The 18,756-nt window shown below is 44.9% G+C and overlaps 1 protein-coding gene across 2 annotated transcripts in view; it reads right to left on the bottom strand.

Annotated features, from left to right (window-relative positions):
* The window catches only part of mctp1a (multiple C2 domains, transmembrane 1a), a 147,763-nt gene that overhangs the window by 15,533 nt on the left and 113,474 nt on the right, over positions 1 to 18,756 (bottom strand). Inside the window, exons 17-18 of one of the 2 annotated variants that reach the window (XM_071927472.1) lie at positions 10,726 to 10,795; positions 3,768 to 3,856 (exon numbers count right to left, since the gene is read on the bottom strand). In XM_071927472.1, the coding sequence (XP_071783573.1) occupies positions 3,768 to 3,856; positions 10,726 to 10,795 (159 nt within the window). Of the gene's footprint in view, positions 1 to 3,767; positions 3,870 to 10,725; positions 10,796 to 18,756 lie in introns of both variants that reach the window. The other variant, XM_071927471.1, reaches the window with a different exon arrangement.

Here is an 18,756-nt window from a genome sequence, read left to right as displayed (position 1 = left end):
ACAGTCCAAACAGCTCATACCATTCAATTAACCAGTCAAATTTAGCCAAATTTTGATGAATTTAGGCATTGGTTTACAAAACTGCCATAATCCATAACTCTAAAGGGTCTGTTGATCTTTATACTTAATGTTCATCTTAAAAGTAATTTTGTCCAGTACTCTTAAAATTGTATTTTTATTGTGCCAATGGGGTGAGATGATTTCATTTGTTTCCAGTATAAATCAACTTATTTCAACAATCTTGAACTAAGCAACATTATCTTGATGCTAAATAATGATGAAATTATCTCATCAGATTGTCACGTTTTAAAGGAAACTATTTTAAGACAATAATAATCTAAACAACTGGTAAAGATGCCATTTTTTACATTTATAAAGCACTTTTTATCCTCGATGCTGACCATGAAACAGGCCCTTCTCCTACAACAGTGTTTTTTTTTTGCAAAGCAATTACTGGCCTTAAAATAAAAACTGTGTGTTTGAATAGTGCCCATTTCACATAGTCCCGCCGCCGCTGGGGAGTGAGGAGGCACAGATTTTACCCCTTGGGAGTTAGAGGGGCCCCTAGGGAAAAAAAATAAAAAAATAAAAAAAAGTTGGAGAGCCACTGCCCTAGAAGAGCGTCTCTCTTCTGTCAGGAAATGACAACAAGACAAGACAAAGGCCCTCCGACCAGCCTCAGATACCACCATGCAACCTGGCACCTCGCCAGCGCCACATGAAAGAGGCAGATGTTCCGTTTTTTTTTTTGAAGCTGCGGTTTTAATAAATAATTTATCCCATACAACAACTAATCCACAGGCGAATGTGGGGAATACATCTCTATTTCCCTCCCTCTCTTTTTATTATAAACACATAAATATCTGTTTAACCAGGGCGTTGAGATGCTCTGCACGTCCTCCTGGCCCTCATCAAGCAGCTCACACGCACACAAAGGCCACGCTAAGATGTGAAGGGGCGTTCCACCCCCACAGGCCCGAACGGTTGAATGGGAGGGGGGTACGTGTGTGTGTGTGTGTGTACGTGTGTGTACAGTAGGTGTGCGCAAACACGCGTCTTTGAGAAGCAGTGTGCGCTCTAAGGGTTGCTCTGACAAAGCCAAAGTCAAACTCCAGTTAAGACTGTCAGCTGAAGGTGGACCAGGCAGACACAATGCTCTCTAGTACTAATTAGTCTCTTCACCTAGCCTGGTCCCATAGCGAGGATAAATATACACATATGTAAAGGAGAGAGATGGAGGGAGAGAGAGAGAGAGATAAGGAGAGAGAGAGAGAGAGAGAGAGGGGGGACCAAAGGAGGTGGAGGTGGCTTATTTTCGGTTTGACCTCTGCTTCCCATCCTAAAGAGAAAGGTTTCTGGTGTTATGAGTGTGTGTGTGTATGTGTGTATGTGTGTGTGTGTGCCTCTAATGTGTCTGGGTGGCAGGAGGTTGTTTGCCACTGATCACCCTTACCCATCTCCCCCTGGGGCCTCTCATCACCTCCACCACACCAGCCACTCCATCAGACTCAAGGTCGGAGACACACACACACACAAATGCCCCTTCCCCAAACGCCACCACCGCACACGCACATCGATGACTACCACCCCTCAACTCCAGCGCTCGATCACTTCCCCTTCCTCACCCCCCGCCACCCGCCACCCGACCCCCCCTCCACCCTCCCACCTCCCACCTCCCACCCCCCTGCCCGATTCTCCCCCACCTTGCCTCACCTCTGCTCCCCTGCTCCTGCGGTCTCCTTCCCCTGTCCTTCCCAGGATCCAGCCTGGCAGAGTGTGATGAATGGGACTCCATTACTCTTGTCCTCTGTTGGCCTGGTTTAGCTGCTTTCCTCCAGCCCGTCCCCCCGTCCGCCCGTCCGTCTGTCTGTCTGTCTGTCTGTCTGTCTGTCTGTCTCTGTCTCTCTGCCTGGGCTGCCTTACAACAGCTGGTACTGTACGATCTCCCACTCTGTATTACTTTGTTTTGGCTGCGCCCCAAGATGAGGGTAGAGGGAAACTTCGACGATACACAGATGGGTGTTTTTTTTTAATCTTCGGATGAAGTATAGCATGTCGGTAATTAGTTTAGCAAGACAATCCATTTCTAAAAACATATATAACCTTTTTTGGATTCTGAAAGGTGGACCATGGATCTAGCGTTTCTATTCTATTTTGTTCTATTTGCTAAATAAATAAAGATTCTGAACTACACGATATTGCATCAATTTTTCATGAATTAAAAATTTAAATGAGAATCACCATTAGTGACACACCAGCATGCTTGCTGACATGTTTTCACTAATCATAACAGTCTTACTCTTGTTCGGGCTTAATTAGATCCGATTCATCACCTAGCTCTGCAAAACTCTTGCTAACTTCGGCATACCTTTAATTATATATTCATGTTCAGAGAGACACAGGCAATAGAAACAGCTGTAGGATTCACTGTTTTAAACCTTGTTTTGGAAGGAAAAAAAAGACAGAACGAGAGTGCCTTGCTATGAAGTGAGGGGATCACGTCTTCAAAAAAGTAAATAAAATATGCATCCTCTCTGTGCTCATTACAGATTTATGACTCTTGTTAAAAGAAAAGGTGGCGGCTGCCTCCTAACATGTCTGACTTTCAAATTCAGACGACACCGCTGTCAAGTGTTGTGCTCCAGATTCCGTCCAATGAGAGACCGGGAGGGCTGAGTGTGTGCCATCTTCAACATCCGACTCGGTGAGAGTCTGGAAGAGAGTTACTTTGGCTGGTTCAGAGCACACAAGAACTCCTCACCTACAGAGCAGCGAGTGCTAGTCTGAGTCCTTTGATGCATAGTTCATCAGTCAAAAAGTTCAGTTGGTTCAGCCGATCTTGTGTATGTGATTCAGAACAATAACAGTTGGTGGAGTAGACATTGCCGCATTAGGCATAATGAGCATTGGGATTTGCTGCCGCAATATGAAATAATTTTGCTGCTGCTGTAGCAACTTTTAAGGCAAAGCACACATCAAATCACCCAAACACCCACCCACCCACCCACCCACGCACACAGCCCATCGCACACAGCCCATCGCACACACAAGGCTCCCAAAGTCCCCATCAGAAAATGATAGTTTGTTAGGTGCTTGATATTCGTGATTTAGAGGTCATAAGGCAATCTGCATCAACAAAACAGTCATTATTTACGAAAGGAATATAATTAGTGCTATTTAATAAAAACCTAAAAAATCTCAGAAGTCTATATTTGGCAAAAAAGTATGCCTACGCGGTCGAAGATGTGATTTTAATGCCTTATGTCCCCTGTCACTGTATAGATTATAGGCAAAACAGGTAGCAAAACAGCAGTGCACTCGCCTCACTCCCCATGTCACCCTTTGGTACCTCAAGTCCCACAAGGAGAATGTAGTGAACACACACTCATTCTCCAGCTATCACCTCAGTCTATAGCAGTCTACAGTGCTACAGGGAAGTCACACAAAACGATGGGAGCAGCCTTCCATGCTGGAGCCCCGTTACCTCCTCCTCCCTCCCCTGCACTCGCCATCACCTGAGAGAGCAGGCTGAGACGGGGGCCTCGGGGCGGGGCGGGCGGGGCGGGGCGGGGCGGGACGGGGGTGAGGGCCGAGCGTGCAGTGCGTGTTTGAGCGAGACGAGGACAAGGGACAGGTACAGAAACCCCCCCACCCCCGACGGGACGGCGGGCAGGCCGCCGGACAGACGATGAGCTAAGGAGGAAGCCGGAAGACAGCGACACACACCATTAGGAGTCAGCGTCAGACCCACACACGTACACACTTACCACCATCACTCGTATCCACTCAAAGTGCCAGGAAGCCAATATATCCTCGAGGATATGGCTTTCAGGCAGTCGGCCGTCCTCCCAGGGGCCTGGTTTAGGGTCCTTGTGGATAGATTACAGTAAGAGGTTTTTTTTACAACCCAGGGAAATGAAGGTGTAAGGGTTAAATAACAAAGACCAAGAGTTAGAGAAAGAGGAGAAAGAGTTGAGAGAGCGAGAGAAAGAGCGAGCCGGAGAATGAGAGAAAGCAAAAGACAAAGAGAGAGATGTGTATCTGGAGGGAATAGAGATAGAGAGAGACGATCCACCTGATGTATGTGTGACAGAGAGGAAAAACAAACAAACAATGTGGTGCATTTTGCATAGCGAGACAATACCCCTCCATGCCTCTTTCACCCTCCTTTTTGTTTTCATTCCCCCCTCTATTAGCCAAACATGATTAAAATGCAGTTCCTACCAGCGTCTCTGCTGAACAACGGGGAAAAAAGAGAGAGAGACAGAGGGGAAGAAAAATGAGGCGGAAAAGTCAAAAGCATCTTTTACAGCGTGACGCTTTTCATCCTTCACAGGCGGTGAGAAGAAAAGAACACAGACGTTCAAACTTTTTTTTTTCTTCCCCTCTCTCCCTCTCCTCCTCTCTCTCTCTCTCTCTCTCTCCCCCATTCTCCTCAGCAGCTGAAAGCCCCCATGATACCTGAGGACAACCACGCTGCATCAGGAGCTCAATAGCCTCCTCAGAACAACATTTCAGTCACACTTTTTTTTTTTTTCTCAGAGCATTGATATAATTCCCACTGCACTCTTTAGTCCAATTACATTATGGCATGTCGCTATCTGAGTGATCGGCGCAGTGCCGTGACTGGGGCTGAGACAGAGGTGCTGCGGCTCGGGAGGGTGCTGTGGAGCGCCATATGCTATCTGGAGATAAGGCAAAAAAAAAAAAGTTTTTTTTTTCCCGGATTCATACTGAGACAAAGTGTATTTTAACATTACATGGCGCAGAGAGCCTGGGTGTGCGTTATCTGCTTAATGTGACCCTCATAAGGAGAGACAGAGATGGAGAGAGAGAGAGAGAGAGAGAGAGAGAGAGGGAGAGAGAGAGAGAGAGAGAGAGAGAGGGACAAACAGACAGACAGATACAAAGAGAGAGAGAAACAGAGAAAGATGTGTTAATAATCAGTGGCTACAAATGGCTATGAGGCCTAGAAGATGAGAATGGGATATGTGTGTCGCTATTGCACCCTACAGGCATTAGCCAGGAGTTAATACCATAATGTACCTGCCAGGAAACCGGTGATAAACACACTGCTCTATCAGACTGATGCAGATGGCTGAACATGTGCCACACACACACACACACACACACACACACACACACAAAGACACAAAGATCAGCATCTTACTGTTCTCTTTTACAGTAAAGGGTTTAACTATTAAAGAACATTACATCAGTTTGAAGAATTATAGGGAAGAATGTTTGGGTGTGTGTGAATTGTCGGCTCAGAGCAGAACAATCTAGTGTGTGTGTGAGTATGCGTGTGTCTGTGTGTGTGTGTATACATGTATGTGCATGCATGTGTGTCTTGCCTACAGGGGAAGCAGCAGAGGGTGGAACGGCTGTCTCAGCACTACAGAAGAGAAGGATAAAGAGATAGTGTAGGAAGATGGCTATGTGGAGGGAGAGAGGAAGATGCTTTCATCCATTTTGAGATCTTTGCTTGAACTTTAAAATCATCCATTTCAGTGTCAGGTCTCCACATACACAGTCGAGTCCTCAATAAGACCAGAACAAAGAAAAAATACTGCTGATGGCATCTTGAAAACTGATGAGAGCGGACCTGCATTAGCATTTGTTTTGACCTATTTGGAGCACCAGTTGGGTGGGGTTTACCTCATCAAGACTATTCAGCTGGTGTCAGGGAAGTTGTACATAAATGTTTACTAGATGTTTACTCTAAATTTACCATCTACTCTGCAAATGAGGGAGGAAGAAAAGGAAGGAGAAACAGGAGAAGGGAAGGAAGAAGCCTGCTTAGAAGGTGTAAAGATTTTTAAGGTGCATGTTGTGTGTGTGTGTGTGTGTGTGAGAGAGAGAGAGAGAGAGAGAGAGAGAGAGAGAGAGAGAGAGAGAGAGAGAGAGAGAGCAGTGAGCAGTAAGCCCGTGAGCAGGACATGATTGCAGTGTGTATCTTATCTGTGTCAGGTCCTCCTGAGGCTAGTGGAGCCTAGCTGAGCGGAGCACGAGCGCTTCAGTGACCAGCCAACCGTGTGAGGGTAATCTCCTCACTCCTTCAGACCCTCTCTCTCTCTCTCTCTCTCCTCTCTCTCTCTCTCTCTCTGTCTCTCTCTCTCTCTCTGTCTCTCTCTCTTTTTTTTTTTTCCCTGTAAGCCCCCCTCTGGGAGGCAGGACTATCATACAGCTGAGCCACCACACACACATAAGCAAGACACTCACACAAACACAGGTACACACACTTACACACTTACACACTTACACACACACACACACACACACACACATCCACACACATACACCCATACCCACACAGAGCCTAAAGGTGATTGCCTCATGCCAGCTCTGGACAGTAAGCCCATAGGTGTAAGAAGACATCATAGGCTACATCGCACACTGAGGCCCCTGCAGCCAACACTGTAAATATAGGAATGAGCTGCATGCTTATACTATCTCACACTGCCTGAGCCTCACAGTACAACTTCAAGCTGGAGTGGAACAGATTGTAAAGGCACATTAAGGTACAGAGGAACACATTCAAAATATTTTCTTAGAAATAAGTAAATAAGTCAGTAGGTAACTAAGTAGGTAATTAACAAAGTAAGTAAATAAGTAAGTCAGTAAGTGCATAAACAAACAAAAAACAAATAAAAAAAACACATGCATTGCCTTGGGCAAGGTGGTGGACAGGAGTGACAGGCAGACTTGGATACATCGTCCAAATCCTGCCAGAGAAAGTCCATGCTACTCTTACTCATTCTTAGAGTGAAACTTCTCTTAAAAACATCTACCAACAGCACTGAAATATTTTTCCAATAATGTCTACATGTCTAAATATTTCCCAAGATCCAGTGGATATTGAATCCCATTTCTGGCATTACAATTGTGTGTTTGATAAACTTATGCAATTGAATATTGGCTTCAGTTTTCTTGAGTAAATTTGATATTAAAGCATTGAAAATTATCTTTCAAACAGATATCAGGGTTTACAACGATAGCCGCGTGATAAAGGAGCTGCAGTTAAGGTACAATGGGCACATGCCCTCGTGGGTTCAAGTCCCACTCCTGCTGTTAATGTTTTCATAGCTTGGAACTGCCGATGTGCTATTTTAACAGGGAGGTATTTCTTCTAAATATAGGTAGACAGAGCATGCATCAATTTCAATTTCAATCATTATTTAGATATCAGAGATGTAATATCACAGTCAGGGCAACTTCACATATATCATCTATCCAGGATATGAGTTGGAATACTGAAAGTGTTGAAAACAGCACATTTCAACAATATGTTCAACTGTATTGCTCTAGGATTTCAACCTCTTCAATCCTCACTATTCTAAAAAAAAAAAAAAACTGTATTTACATTATAGAGTCAGATGTTAATTTTGGTGAATGCGTTAACATCATAAAAACATATCCAGTATATACAGTAGATGCTAAACTCTTAATGAAAAGGGTTCTGTATGGTGCCAGAAAGGGTTTATTTTGGACTGTACAATAGCAGAACCCTTTTGAATCTATGAAAACCTCCATTACTGTAAAAAGCTTCTTTATTGTAGGCTGTTGAAATCCTGCTACATAGAACGTGTATGAAGCTTTAAAGAAACCTTTCAGTGATCTTTGTATCTTACATCTTTGTATAGGGTTACCGCTGTATAATAATGGAGTAAAACTGTAACGTCAATATGCAACCATGTCATAAAATCATTCATTCAAAATCGTTCATTTTGATTTATAGAAACATAACCGCACACTCGACTACTATCTTTGCTAAGGTGCTAGAGGCCAAAATAAATTAAAGTAGAGGGACAAAACTTCTGCACACGTCCATGTTGACTTTCATCAGGGCGTACCTTGGTATGGTATCAGGATGCCTTGCTATGCAGAAGTTTTGTCCCTCTAGTTTGCTCATTTTATTTTAAAATGGAGGTTAAAAACTGTGTCAGTGTTCCATTAACGCATTGTGTGTGTTTGTATGTGTGAAAGTGCGTGCGTGTGTATGTGTGTGTTTGTCTGAAGGCAATGATAGCGCAGCACCATTCCATGTTGAAGGTCAACACACACACACACACACGCACACACGCATGCCCCCACACACACTCACACACACACAAACACACACCGAGGAGGAGGGGAGAAGAAGAAAAAAATTAGTTCATGGCTAACATTCTTTCACCCTTCATGTGCCTGCCTGCTTGGCTTTAACAACTGAGCCGTCCCCATCAATTAGTCTAGATGCTGGACTTTCATTGAGATTAAGTGACTAATATCAGTGCTTGCTCACAAGAAAGACACTTTTCACGTCTGCCCAACAATCTGTTAAGTCAAAACACATGTGGTGATCCAAGGCAAAAAGCCTGCAAGGGGTCCTCCATGCAATGAAAAACAGGTGCTCCACTTTTTGGCCATGTAATACCCCATTTAGCCTCTGGAGCAAAGGTTATCCAGCTAATAGCTGCCTTGTGGTGCACTGGGAAGAGCCGTGCACATGGCCAGGACTAAACATCTGGGACGGATTGCACATACTTGCAACATATGCTTCAAGTTCAATTAAAATGAGGCCTTGGCACATTTATTAATCTTTTTTCCTCCTCTCTTTCTCTGTCTCTCTGTCTCCCTGTCTCTCTCTCTTCTTCCCTCTCTCCCCTATGGGTCTGTGCCATAAAAGAGGCCTCCTTTGACCCGACCTTCATACTTAACAATCTGAAGCACAGCTATAGGGTAATGAGAGTGTCAGCTCTCCCCAGTCCCTCACAGCCAATGTAAAAGACAAATTTGCTAAGCCTCGAAACTCCATTTGTTGTGCACTTAACCAGGTTTGAGGGAAAGAAAAGGGAAAAGAGAGAATATGTGTCAGAATGAAAGAAAAAAGGCAGTGAAGGGGACAATTGAGGGAGGGGGGGGGAGGAGAGTGGGAGGGGAGAGAGATATAGACGGAAAAAGCAAAATGCCCCCCTTTCAACTTCCCTACGGCTCAAATGAAATGCTAACAGTTGAGGGGAGCAATAGATCAAAATGTATGAAGCCAGAGTTGGTAAATTGTAGCCTTTGTGGCGGCTGTGCTATCCGGCATCCCAGCCCTGTGTGAGCACAGAGAGCAAGGCCTTCTTATGTGGAATAATCAGTTTGGCACCAAATCTGACAGAGGCCGCACAAGCTGCTGGTGCACCTCATTTCAATATGAAAGTCGAAAATGTATTTCATATAATCTGCAGCTTTTTCAAATGCCTGTATTTTTATTTTTTTTTCCGTGAGAGGAGGTAGGAAACGCAGTGATGGAGGACGGGAGTGAAGAAGGGGTAAAAAAAGGTTCAAGGTTGCTTGGTGCATATCTTCAGTCGGTGCCCCCCTGTACATTTCAGCCTTGGAACTTCACAGCCGTTAAACTTTGCTTCTGCGTCACTGAGGGAGAGAATGTAATGCTCACATATCTATATGCGCACATCGAGCGACTGGCTGACTGGCTGCCTGGCTGACTGATTGCCTGACTGGCTCACTTGCTGGCTGGCTGACTATTTGACCGGCTGCACCATAAAATGTGTTTTTTTAACCCTTTCATTGCAGGCTTGCACTTACGACCCCTCAGAAAGCGGCAGAGGTTGGACAGAGGTTGGAGTCGCATAACTAAATTTAGCGTACAAAATGTCCTCAGGCAAAATCATTTTCAAATATCAAATTGCCTGGTCAAAGGCCTTCACAATTACCATTGCAAACACCTAGATTTTCCCCCCAAAAAGATTACCAAACCAGACCATGCAAATTACCACATCTTAGCCTACTAACCTCTATATTGCTGGAGTGTGGCTGTAAGGCATCAAGTATCAGCCCAAGTAATTTCAGATTTCAAATTGTTCGGTCAAAGTGCTTTATGGTTTTCATGGTAAAAGACTTGCATTTCAGCAAAATGTTCTACACAGTGGGAATTACCGACTCCGGTTGTAATTTTGTCCGAGTTACACTTTCTTATTTTAACACTGCTCAATCTGACCACACTGGGGTATCAAACGGCAATTGTTTTAATAGCCATTTCAAATGGGCTTCACCAAAATCCAAAAAAATACAGTAGATGAATGCAGAACTGTACCATTTCAATTACCATCCCCAAGTGGAACATTGACCAAGTATGTATACTATCCAGTGGCATTTGTTTCAGTAGCTGTTCCTACAGTGTAAACGAGCAGAGGCAGTAAAGCAGCCACCTGTTGTTACCTGATAGTGTCTGGACAAGCCCAGATGCTGTTTTACTGGGACATAAAGGAGCAGTGAATGGACCTAAATAGCTAACTAAGCACTTTATATGGGAGCATGTTCTCAGGAAACAGGGCCGAGGCTGAACAGCAGCAGAGTAAATTCTCCATGGTGTTATATGAAGGGAAAAGGAAAAATGTGAATACAAATTTGCAGTGATAGACCAAAGCAAAGCAAACCGCAAGAAAACAGTGAGGAATATGCTGTGTACATATCGACAGAGAGAACTTTTCAAAAGGTGAGAAGGTCGTACTGTACAGTCTGTGTACACGTGTTTGTGCCTCGGGCTGTGAAAAAAAACTGAAGGGGGGAGGAGATGGGAGGGGAAGAGGGAGTCATTTCATTCGTCTGTTTGTGTTTCCGGTCTATGAAGCAGTGTCAAACGCTCCTGAGGCAGCACATGTGTGTGTGTGTGTGTGTGTGTGTGTGTGTGCGCGTGCGCGCACATGCCTGAGTGTGTGAGTATGTCCCTGACACAAGACATAATTACCTTGTCATCTTTGTCAAAATCCTCATCCTCATCCTCCAGCAGGTCTTCCATTGCTTGCTGACAGATGCAACATAGGAAAGAGAAAAAAGAGAAAGAGGAATAAAAATGTTTGCACAGATAGACATTAGATAACGCAGGGTTAATATCATCAGAACAGCCTGAGAAGCATATTAAAGCTGATTGGTTATGCTTATGTTTGGTAAGAGTTTGCTAATGAGTGCGGAAAGCATGCAGATAGCACAACTGTTGGATTGGAGTATACTAATATGTCACGAGCTTCAGAATGGGTTAGAATTAGAATTTAATTTTAGAAACATTCTGTTGTTCGAATTTGTTGACACTTCTGAATATGTGAGCAAACGCTCTGGCTTTGAATTTCAACGGGTTGAGGATTAAAGTCTATTCATCCACTCAAATCACACTGCACAAAAGCATACGAGTCTCATAGCATCCAGCAGGACGGGACAGCAGAACTCTTCTCCTGACTCTGCCCCGTCTCTTCTGACCTCCCTAACCTTTGCGCTCGTCTCTCACCTCTATGGTCACCCTTCCTTTCTCTATACATCCATCTATCTATCTTTCCATACCCTCTCAGAGGATGATGCTGTGAGAGAGAGGAGGGAAGGGAGCCTGCAGCACAGAGAGCAAGTGACAAAGAACAGCAACTATGTGCTTCAGTGGTCCACAACCGATGGAACTGGAGCTGGTGTAGCTCAGAAGCCCCAAGATACCCCAAGACATATAACATACCTCCACACAGATGACACACCCCCACCGACAGAGCATACACACAGACACACACTCAGTTCTAGCGTGCACACAGACACACACACACACACACACACACACACACAAACACACATCTAAACACACATTCAACAACAATAGCATGAGAAAATTGTACATTCTCTTACACAGAGACAGAAAAATCAAGATTTTGACATTCATTATTAAGAGGCATTGAAAAGTAGCAAAAGAAAAGTGGCTTTGTGGGAAATGCTGCCCTTGCTTCACACCTCTAGGCGGATGTGAAGAGTAAGGTGAGCAAAGATGAAAAAAAAAAAGCAGCAGTGTTGACCTTAACAATAAATGGATGCCTCATGGCATCATTCTAATGGGCTGCAAAGCCTCACTGACTAAAGATTCTTTTACATTTGCCATAATGGATGCAAATCCAGCAAGCTTCATGATTCATAGTCACATTCATATTGAGCCAGTCTATTCACATGGGTTTAATGAGAAATGTATAATCAACATCACTACGGCCGTAGATGCAGCACAATGTGCAACAGTTGACTTTTGATAAACCATACAGATTGAGAAAATACTCAGGGAATAAGCACTCCACCTTTGTTCTGCAGCATCAAGTCTGAGCAGTGAGGGTCATACACAGTGCTGTTCCTTTTGAGACAATTCCTCCTTTCACAAAGTAGTGCGTAATAGAAAGATTCTTGGATTTAACCTGACACACTTAATTCTTCATCAACTACACAAATGAGTTACAAACAGTACTATTCAAAAGCTCAAGGCATTCATGTCAAAATGTGTCCATAATATTTCATGTATCTGAAATAACAGAGGGTTCAGGAGCTCACCCACGTGTTTTTATGTGAAATGCCCATGGAATTTTTACATTTTCCTGGCATATAATAATAATTAATAATAATAATAATTGATTACATTTATATAGCGCTTTTCTAAGTACTCAAAGCGCGGGGGGGACTCAACTCATCCAGCACCGGTGTGTAGCACCCACCTATGTCTTCTGAACAAATTTCAAAACTGCCTTTCATTGCTTAAGGCTGTTGAATGGGTTCCAATGGCCTGATTCTTAAAGGTTGTTGCATATGTGGCCAAATGCCCCACTCCAAGCCAAGACTGTTAACACTGCTACTATCTAAGCCTCTTGGCAAACACGGAAAGCCCTGAACCTACAAGAGCAGCTAGGGCAACTGTTTGTAAGACACTGCAACACAGAGTTTTGTTATACTATACGGTACTGAGTGTATTCATACATGTGCTTGTGTGTTGCTGCGTCTTTGTGTGTTTGTCTTTCGGCGTCTGTTTGGAATTTGAACATGCCCGCGTTCACGTTCATGTGTGCGTTGCGATGCCAATGGAGCGAAAACCACAGATCGCTGCTGTACCCCTCGTACGCCCCCTTTCTGTCAATCACGCATCAAAGCTACAAGGTCATATTGTTGCTCCGAATTTACATAAACAAACATCCATATCATAAGCCCTACAGCTGTCAACCTCAGAATTCATCTCTCCTCATTATTGTGCTGCACCCCCCAACCCCAAAAACCTCCACCCAGCCCCAGCATCGCCACATCCCCTAACCACCTCCACCACGCCATAAACTAGTTTGGAGAAATCCAAAAATCATTACTTAACAAGACAATAGCTTTTGTCCTTTTGTTTTTCATTGGAATAAGGGGGGAAACTATGCGGCGGCTGACATAAGCTTCTTATGTAAATGCAGCTTCCCACAGAAACAAAGAGGGGTTCAGAACAGCAGAGTTGAGAGGGGAGAGTCAATAGTGCTCTGTGCGATGGTGTGTATGTTTGTGTGTGTGTGTGTATTTGCGTGTGTGTGTTTGTTCTATCTATAGCTCAGAGTCACTAGGGCAATGTGTTGTGCATGTACACATGGAGCTCCTTGGTATAACTGTCTGACTGTATAGCAACTGGTTATTCCCAGTTCACTGAGACTCCATTACTGTCTAGACAAACAAGCTTTACTCTTCACAATTCACAATCTTTTTTATTGATACGGAATATAGCCTATATAGCCTAGTATACTATACAAATACCAGAGAGGGAATACTTGCGCTCAGCCAAGGCAAAAGATGTAGATGCGATACTATAAAATGAATGCCTTCTGGCGTCTCTGAACAAATGAACTATAACTGTTTATAAAGTCATCACGGTTCCTCCCAAATCCTTTCACCCGTGCCAAAATACAAACATAATGGATTCCTCTACACAGAGGCTTTACTAGGGCACGCCTGGCACACGCTCCAAACTTTAAACAAAGGGAATGAACATGAGCTAGCTGGAGAAGCATGACCTAGAGAGACAGAGAGAATGATAGAGTCGTTTGTCTCCCTCTGCTCTCCGCTCTGCTCTCTCTCCTCTATCGCCCCTGGTTACAGAGAGAAGTCATGTTTCCCGCAACGAGACACAGTGTAAAATTAATAAATAAAACGACACGGAACATGTCATCTGCCCTGAAGATTGCCACGGCTAAATGCGCGTACTGAAGCTACTGTCTCAGTAAAGGATGATATAAATTACCTCAGTGCAGCTGATGAATTCCACATTTCTCTCTCTCTCCCTCTCTCTCTTTCTCTCTCTCTCGGTCTCCCATTCTTTCTTTCTTTCTAAGGCCTGTTTAGTGTATGATATCATTTGTCTGCTTATCCCCCCTGTTATCATGTTGTTTGAATTACTATCATTACAGCACGGCAGCATCAAAGCCTTCCTGACGACAGGATCGTGTGCAGCTCACATTGCCTGCAGAGCTGCTCCAGTCAATTCAATATCTACTAAGGTGGGGATTAACATATTCAAACCTATTCAAATGATACAGGAATGATACAGGCTACTCTTACAGATTACACTGTGCCCCATAAATATATACAAAGATGGTGATAATATAAAAAAAACACACACACACACACACAAAGAACATAAGTGAGCACAATGACATTGAGAGTTCAAACAGCTGTGAAACTATGAATATATCTGTTTGGCCTTGGCGGCTCAGAGCTAAAAAGCTGATTTGCAAGAATTATGTTTCTGTTGCACTGGCTCAGATCCCAGCCCATGCTCTGCTACATCATTCTGATTTTTCCTCTCCTCTTCCTGTACGTCTCCTCACTGCGTATCTACTGCCTGTGGAAAGAGGAGTTGCTGTCCATTCAAAAGAACTGCCGCAGTCACACCAGTCACACCTCTCTTTTTACTTCATTGTCTGTCTTCACCATGACAAAAACTACTGCATGTAGAAATCATCATCATCATCATGCGGAAGGAGTGCGAATGGCTTAATTTTCTATTGTTGCACCACAATCGATGCAATGCAGCCACTGAATCGGCCCAAATTCCTGGTGGTCATGTAGTGTCCTGTTGTTTAGCTGCGTGGGATTCTTGAATACACCCCCGCAGTGTCGAGGCCATGGCTGTTGCTTTGCTCTATTTGGTGATTAACACTAGACAGCTGTGGAGCTGGAACTGTGACACCTGTGTGCTCCGCATCTTCATGTCCCACAGCACTGATTTACATTCAGTCTTACACAGCAGGACCTTTCTCTACCCTTTACTGGTGCGCTGGGTCAGTGCAAGAGAAAAAGTCTGGCTGAAGTTGAAGTTGAGAAAAGTCAGTCTGAAGATACAGGAATAAATGCAGAGGGGAAAATCCAGAGAGTGTATCTGGTGTTTTCTTGTGTGTATGTAAGCAAGCCCCTGTTGCGTGGAAGATTGAGTGAGGTGTGATGAACAAGTTGTGAGAGGGGAACAGAGGGGAAAAGAAGTTTTTGAGAGTGCTGACTGTCTGCCAGCTCTGGAACACAGGTAGAAATTACTGATACTCTATTGATCCGAGGGGGAAGTTTTTTTTCTTTCTTTTCCTTTTCTCCTGTCCCCTCCACAGGGAGGTTCTTGCACAGGGTCAACCGCAGAACAGGACACAGCGAAGACTATTGAGTTCACAGGGGATCGAAGCCGGGTCCTTCTGCTTACAGGACAGTCTCATGGCTCCATCGTGTCATTATGAATGTGATAGTCAAGGTGGTCCTAAGCCCCTTGCTGTACTTAAACCAGGGCAACATTTGTAGCTCTGCAGTAACTGGAGTAACTTCTATTTCACACTGGCAGTATTACCAATTGCCAATCCTTACTTAAGCCCAGTTCTATCTCCCCTTACTCTGGAACAAAGTTAGCTTGGACCTTGGAGGATTAGCTATATAGTCATAGAACTTAGCTCTTAGCTAAGTGATATAGTGTGAAAAGGGTCAGGATAGGCATTTAGCCAGCTAAGGATAAACCTGGGTAAAAAATGTCCAGAGTCAAAAGCACTGAGGAGTCCCACTCTGAAAGGCTTGATACAGTAAATACACACCATAGACACAAAACTACCTAGGACTAACTAACTGGACATAGAAGCACAGACATATAACTACCTATTATGGAGACATACAGGAGAGTTTAAAGCTAACCCGACAGGTAGGGGGAGAAGCTGTCCAACAGAGAAACTGTACTGTGAGTGGATGTGGGCTATTTCCATGGAAGTAGAACAAGATAGACCCTGACTGGATCAATGAAACAAGCACGCACGCACACACACGCACACACACGCACACACACACACACTAGACAGAGGGAGAGCACAATTCCACCACCTGAGCTAGTACCACATCATTTCACCTTTCCTCAGAAATACCTCTCTGCTCTCCCTGGCCTGGCTGAGTTCCACTATCTCTCCTCTCTTCCTCCTAACCTTCCCAATGACAGCCGCAGGGGGAATTGACGCCAAGGCAGACATCCCGGCGAACATGAAGATATACTTTCTCCTCCTTTTTTCTCCCATTCCTCCATCCCTCCCCTCCCTCCATCCTCCTGCTGCTCTTCCTCTTTGATACGTGAGGGGGTTTTAACCTCTCCAGCTGCTGAGGCTTGGCCGACTGGCTGGCTGGGGGATCTCAAGGCCCTACTTGGTATGCACTGTCCATGTGTGCATGTGTATGTGTGTGTGTGTGTGTGTGTGTGTGTGTGCGTGCGCGTGTGTATACTGCCTACACCACAGTTTCTGCAGACTGGGGGAGGGCTGCGCGTCTGATAAGGGCTGTTGGCTGAGCCTGGCTGACCCATACGGGCCCTTCACAAGCTGTCAGAGCCACGGCCCTCACAGGGGGGGCCTTCCATCTGCATTGCCCCAGCCAGGGCTCACCCAGCAGGGGGGCAGATAGGGGTGAGGCCGGGGTGCTGCTGGAGCTGGAGGCTGGGGGTGGGGGTGAGAAGGGCGGCTCCGTATTCATGAAGGCCAAGTCTGTGAGTAGTGGAGAGGAGCGCTTTTCCAATGCTCCCTTTACAAGCCTGAAACTCTTCCTCAGTGTACATCTCTCATTGCTTAATTGCAGAGAAAATACGTAGGTGCAGTCAGAGATTCAGGGGCTGTTCCCAGGCAATCACCACTTTACAGCACATGCTCCATCAGCATTGTTGAAATAGTCAGAGAACACAATGAACACAGAGACAAGATGTTTGTCTGACTCAGACATCAAGCAATTTTGTCTGTCTTATTGTTTTTCATACGGAATTGTGGAAAATAGAGCTAGAGTGGGTCTGCACTTGATGTGTAATGTATGGCAGACAAAACACACGCGCGCGCACGCACACTCGCACGCATTCGTAGGCTTAAACTCGAGGTTTAAACTGAAAAAAGTCACAAACAGCTACAGCGGGCGTACTGTATAGACAAAACAACAACAACAAGCACCGAGGCAGACACCCGGAGCTGCTGACGTTGTTAGCAAAGAGCACAGACAGTTACAAAGGTTCAGTGTGATGAAGGGAGCTAGACAAATGGAGGAAAGGAAGAGAAAGAGAGACAACATGATGAAAAGGGAGGCTGGGAGGATTCTGCAGTGGCATTCCTGATGCTCCCGATGCTCCCGTCCTGCTTCAAACCGTGCCCGTCTCCTGTCTTTCTGCCTGCCAGCCTGCCAGCCTATCTGCCAGTTTAGCAGAGACATAGAGGCAGCGAGAGGAGCAGAGAAGGAGCAGAGAGGAGCAGAGATGAGCGCGGTGATGCCGGGGCGGCACGGGGGAAATCAGCGGGGCACAGGCGCTCCCAGTTAAAAGTGACATGACCTTTTGATTTTGTCACCTGTCACCAACTGCCATGTCTGACTCTGCACTGAGGAGTGCCTGCCATCCACCGCTGCCTTCCTCTGCCTCCGTCTCTCTGTCGCTCCGTCTCTCTGTATGTCGCTCTGTCGCTCCGTCTCTCTCTGTCTCCTGCTCCCTCTCCGTCTCCTTTTCTCCTTCGCCTTTTCTTTTCCAGCGTTGGGTTTTTTTTGGGGGGGGCAGGAAAGTGGAGGTGTGACTTTCTGGATGAGTTGAGTTATAATAGGCTGCAGTTCCTCTTTTCCTTCCTGCTTTGCTAATATTTACCCTCCTCTATCTGCATTGTGCACAGGTCTTAATGAGGGCAGATGTCAAGGCGCAGTGTGTTTACAGATGCAAGAAAGTCTCTTTGAGATGCAAAAACAGGGAGAAAATAGAATGGATAAAAATGGCTATGAAGTCATGTACCAGAAATGATACAGTGTTCAAATAAAATCATACGACCATATTGTTGTTTTGGAAATAAACAAGATTCTTTTTTACGTTGATGAACAATACAGTATATTGCCAATAATAACTGTGAATAATAAATAAGTGCTTCACAGTCAGGAAAGTAAAGTTAAAATCAGTAAAAACAAAACAGTAAAAAATGAAATGAATTTGAACAAATATAAATTTAAGGGTGATTAAGATCTATATTTGTTTTTGCAAAAACGCCCTCTAACTCTTGAGGAGGATGTACATTAGCAGATGGCTCTATCTGGCCGTTGGAGACGTGTCTGTAAGTGTGAAGTATCTCCAGGCCATTAAGGTCTCCTCTTCTGTAATGGGCTGGTGGATCCAGTGGGTGAATCTATGTAATGGTCTGGAGCATGGGATAAAGAGGATGGTCTTCCAGTGTGACGAGGCCTAATTGCCCGTCATCCAGCAGTAGAAAGAGACATCACCGTGTTTTATATGTGCCCTCGACGACAGCCTGCGCTGGAATTAACACCTTCATAACATCTGGTAAGGGCCTTTCTGGGCCAACAGATCGGCAAGGAAGGCTTTCTATTGGGACGCGTCCCTGCTCGTTAATCCCAATGCCCATCATATACACTCGTGCAAGCAGGCGCACACGCAGGTGTGATGCAGACACACCCATACAGATACACACCCACACTCAC

Source organism: Centroberyx gerrardi, chromosome 8, assembly GCF_048128805.1.
Source record: "Centroberyx gerrardi isolate f3 chromosome 8, fCenGer3.hap1.cur.20231027, whole genome shotgun sequence".
Lineage (NCBI taxonomy): Eukaryota > Metazoa > Chordata > Actinopteri > Beryciformes > Berycidae > Centroberyx > Centroberyx gerrardi.
This window is presented reverse-complemented; position numbering and strand designations above follow the sequence as displayed.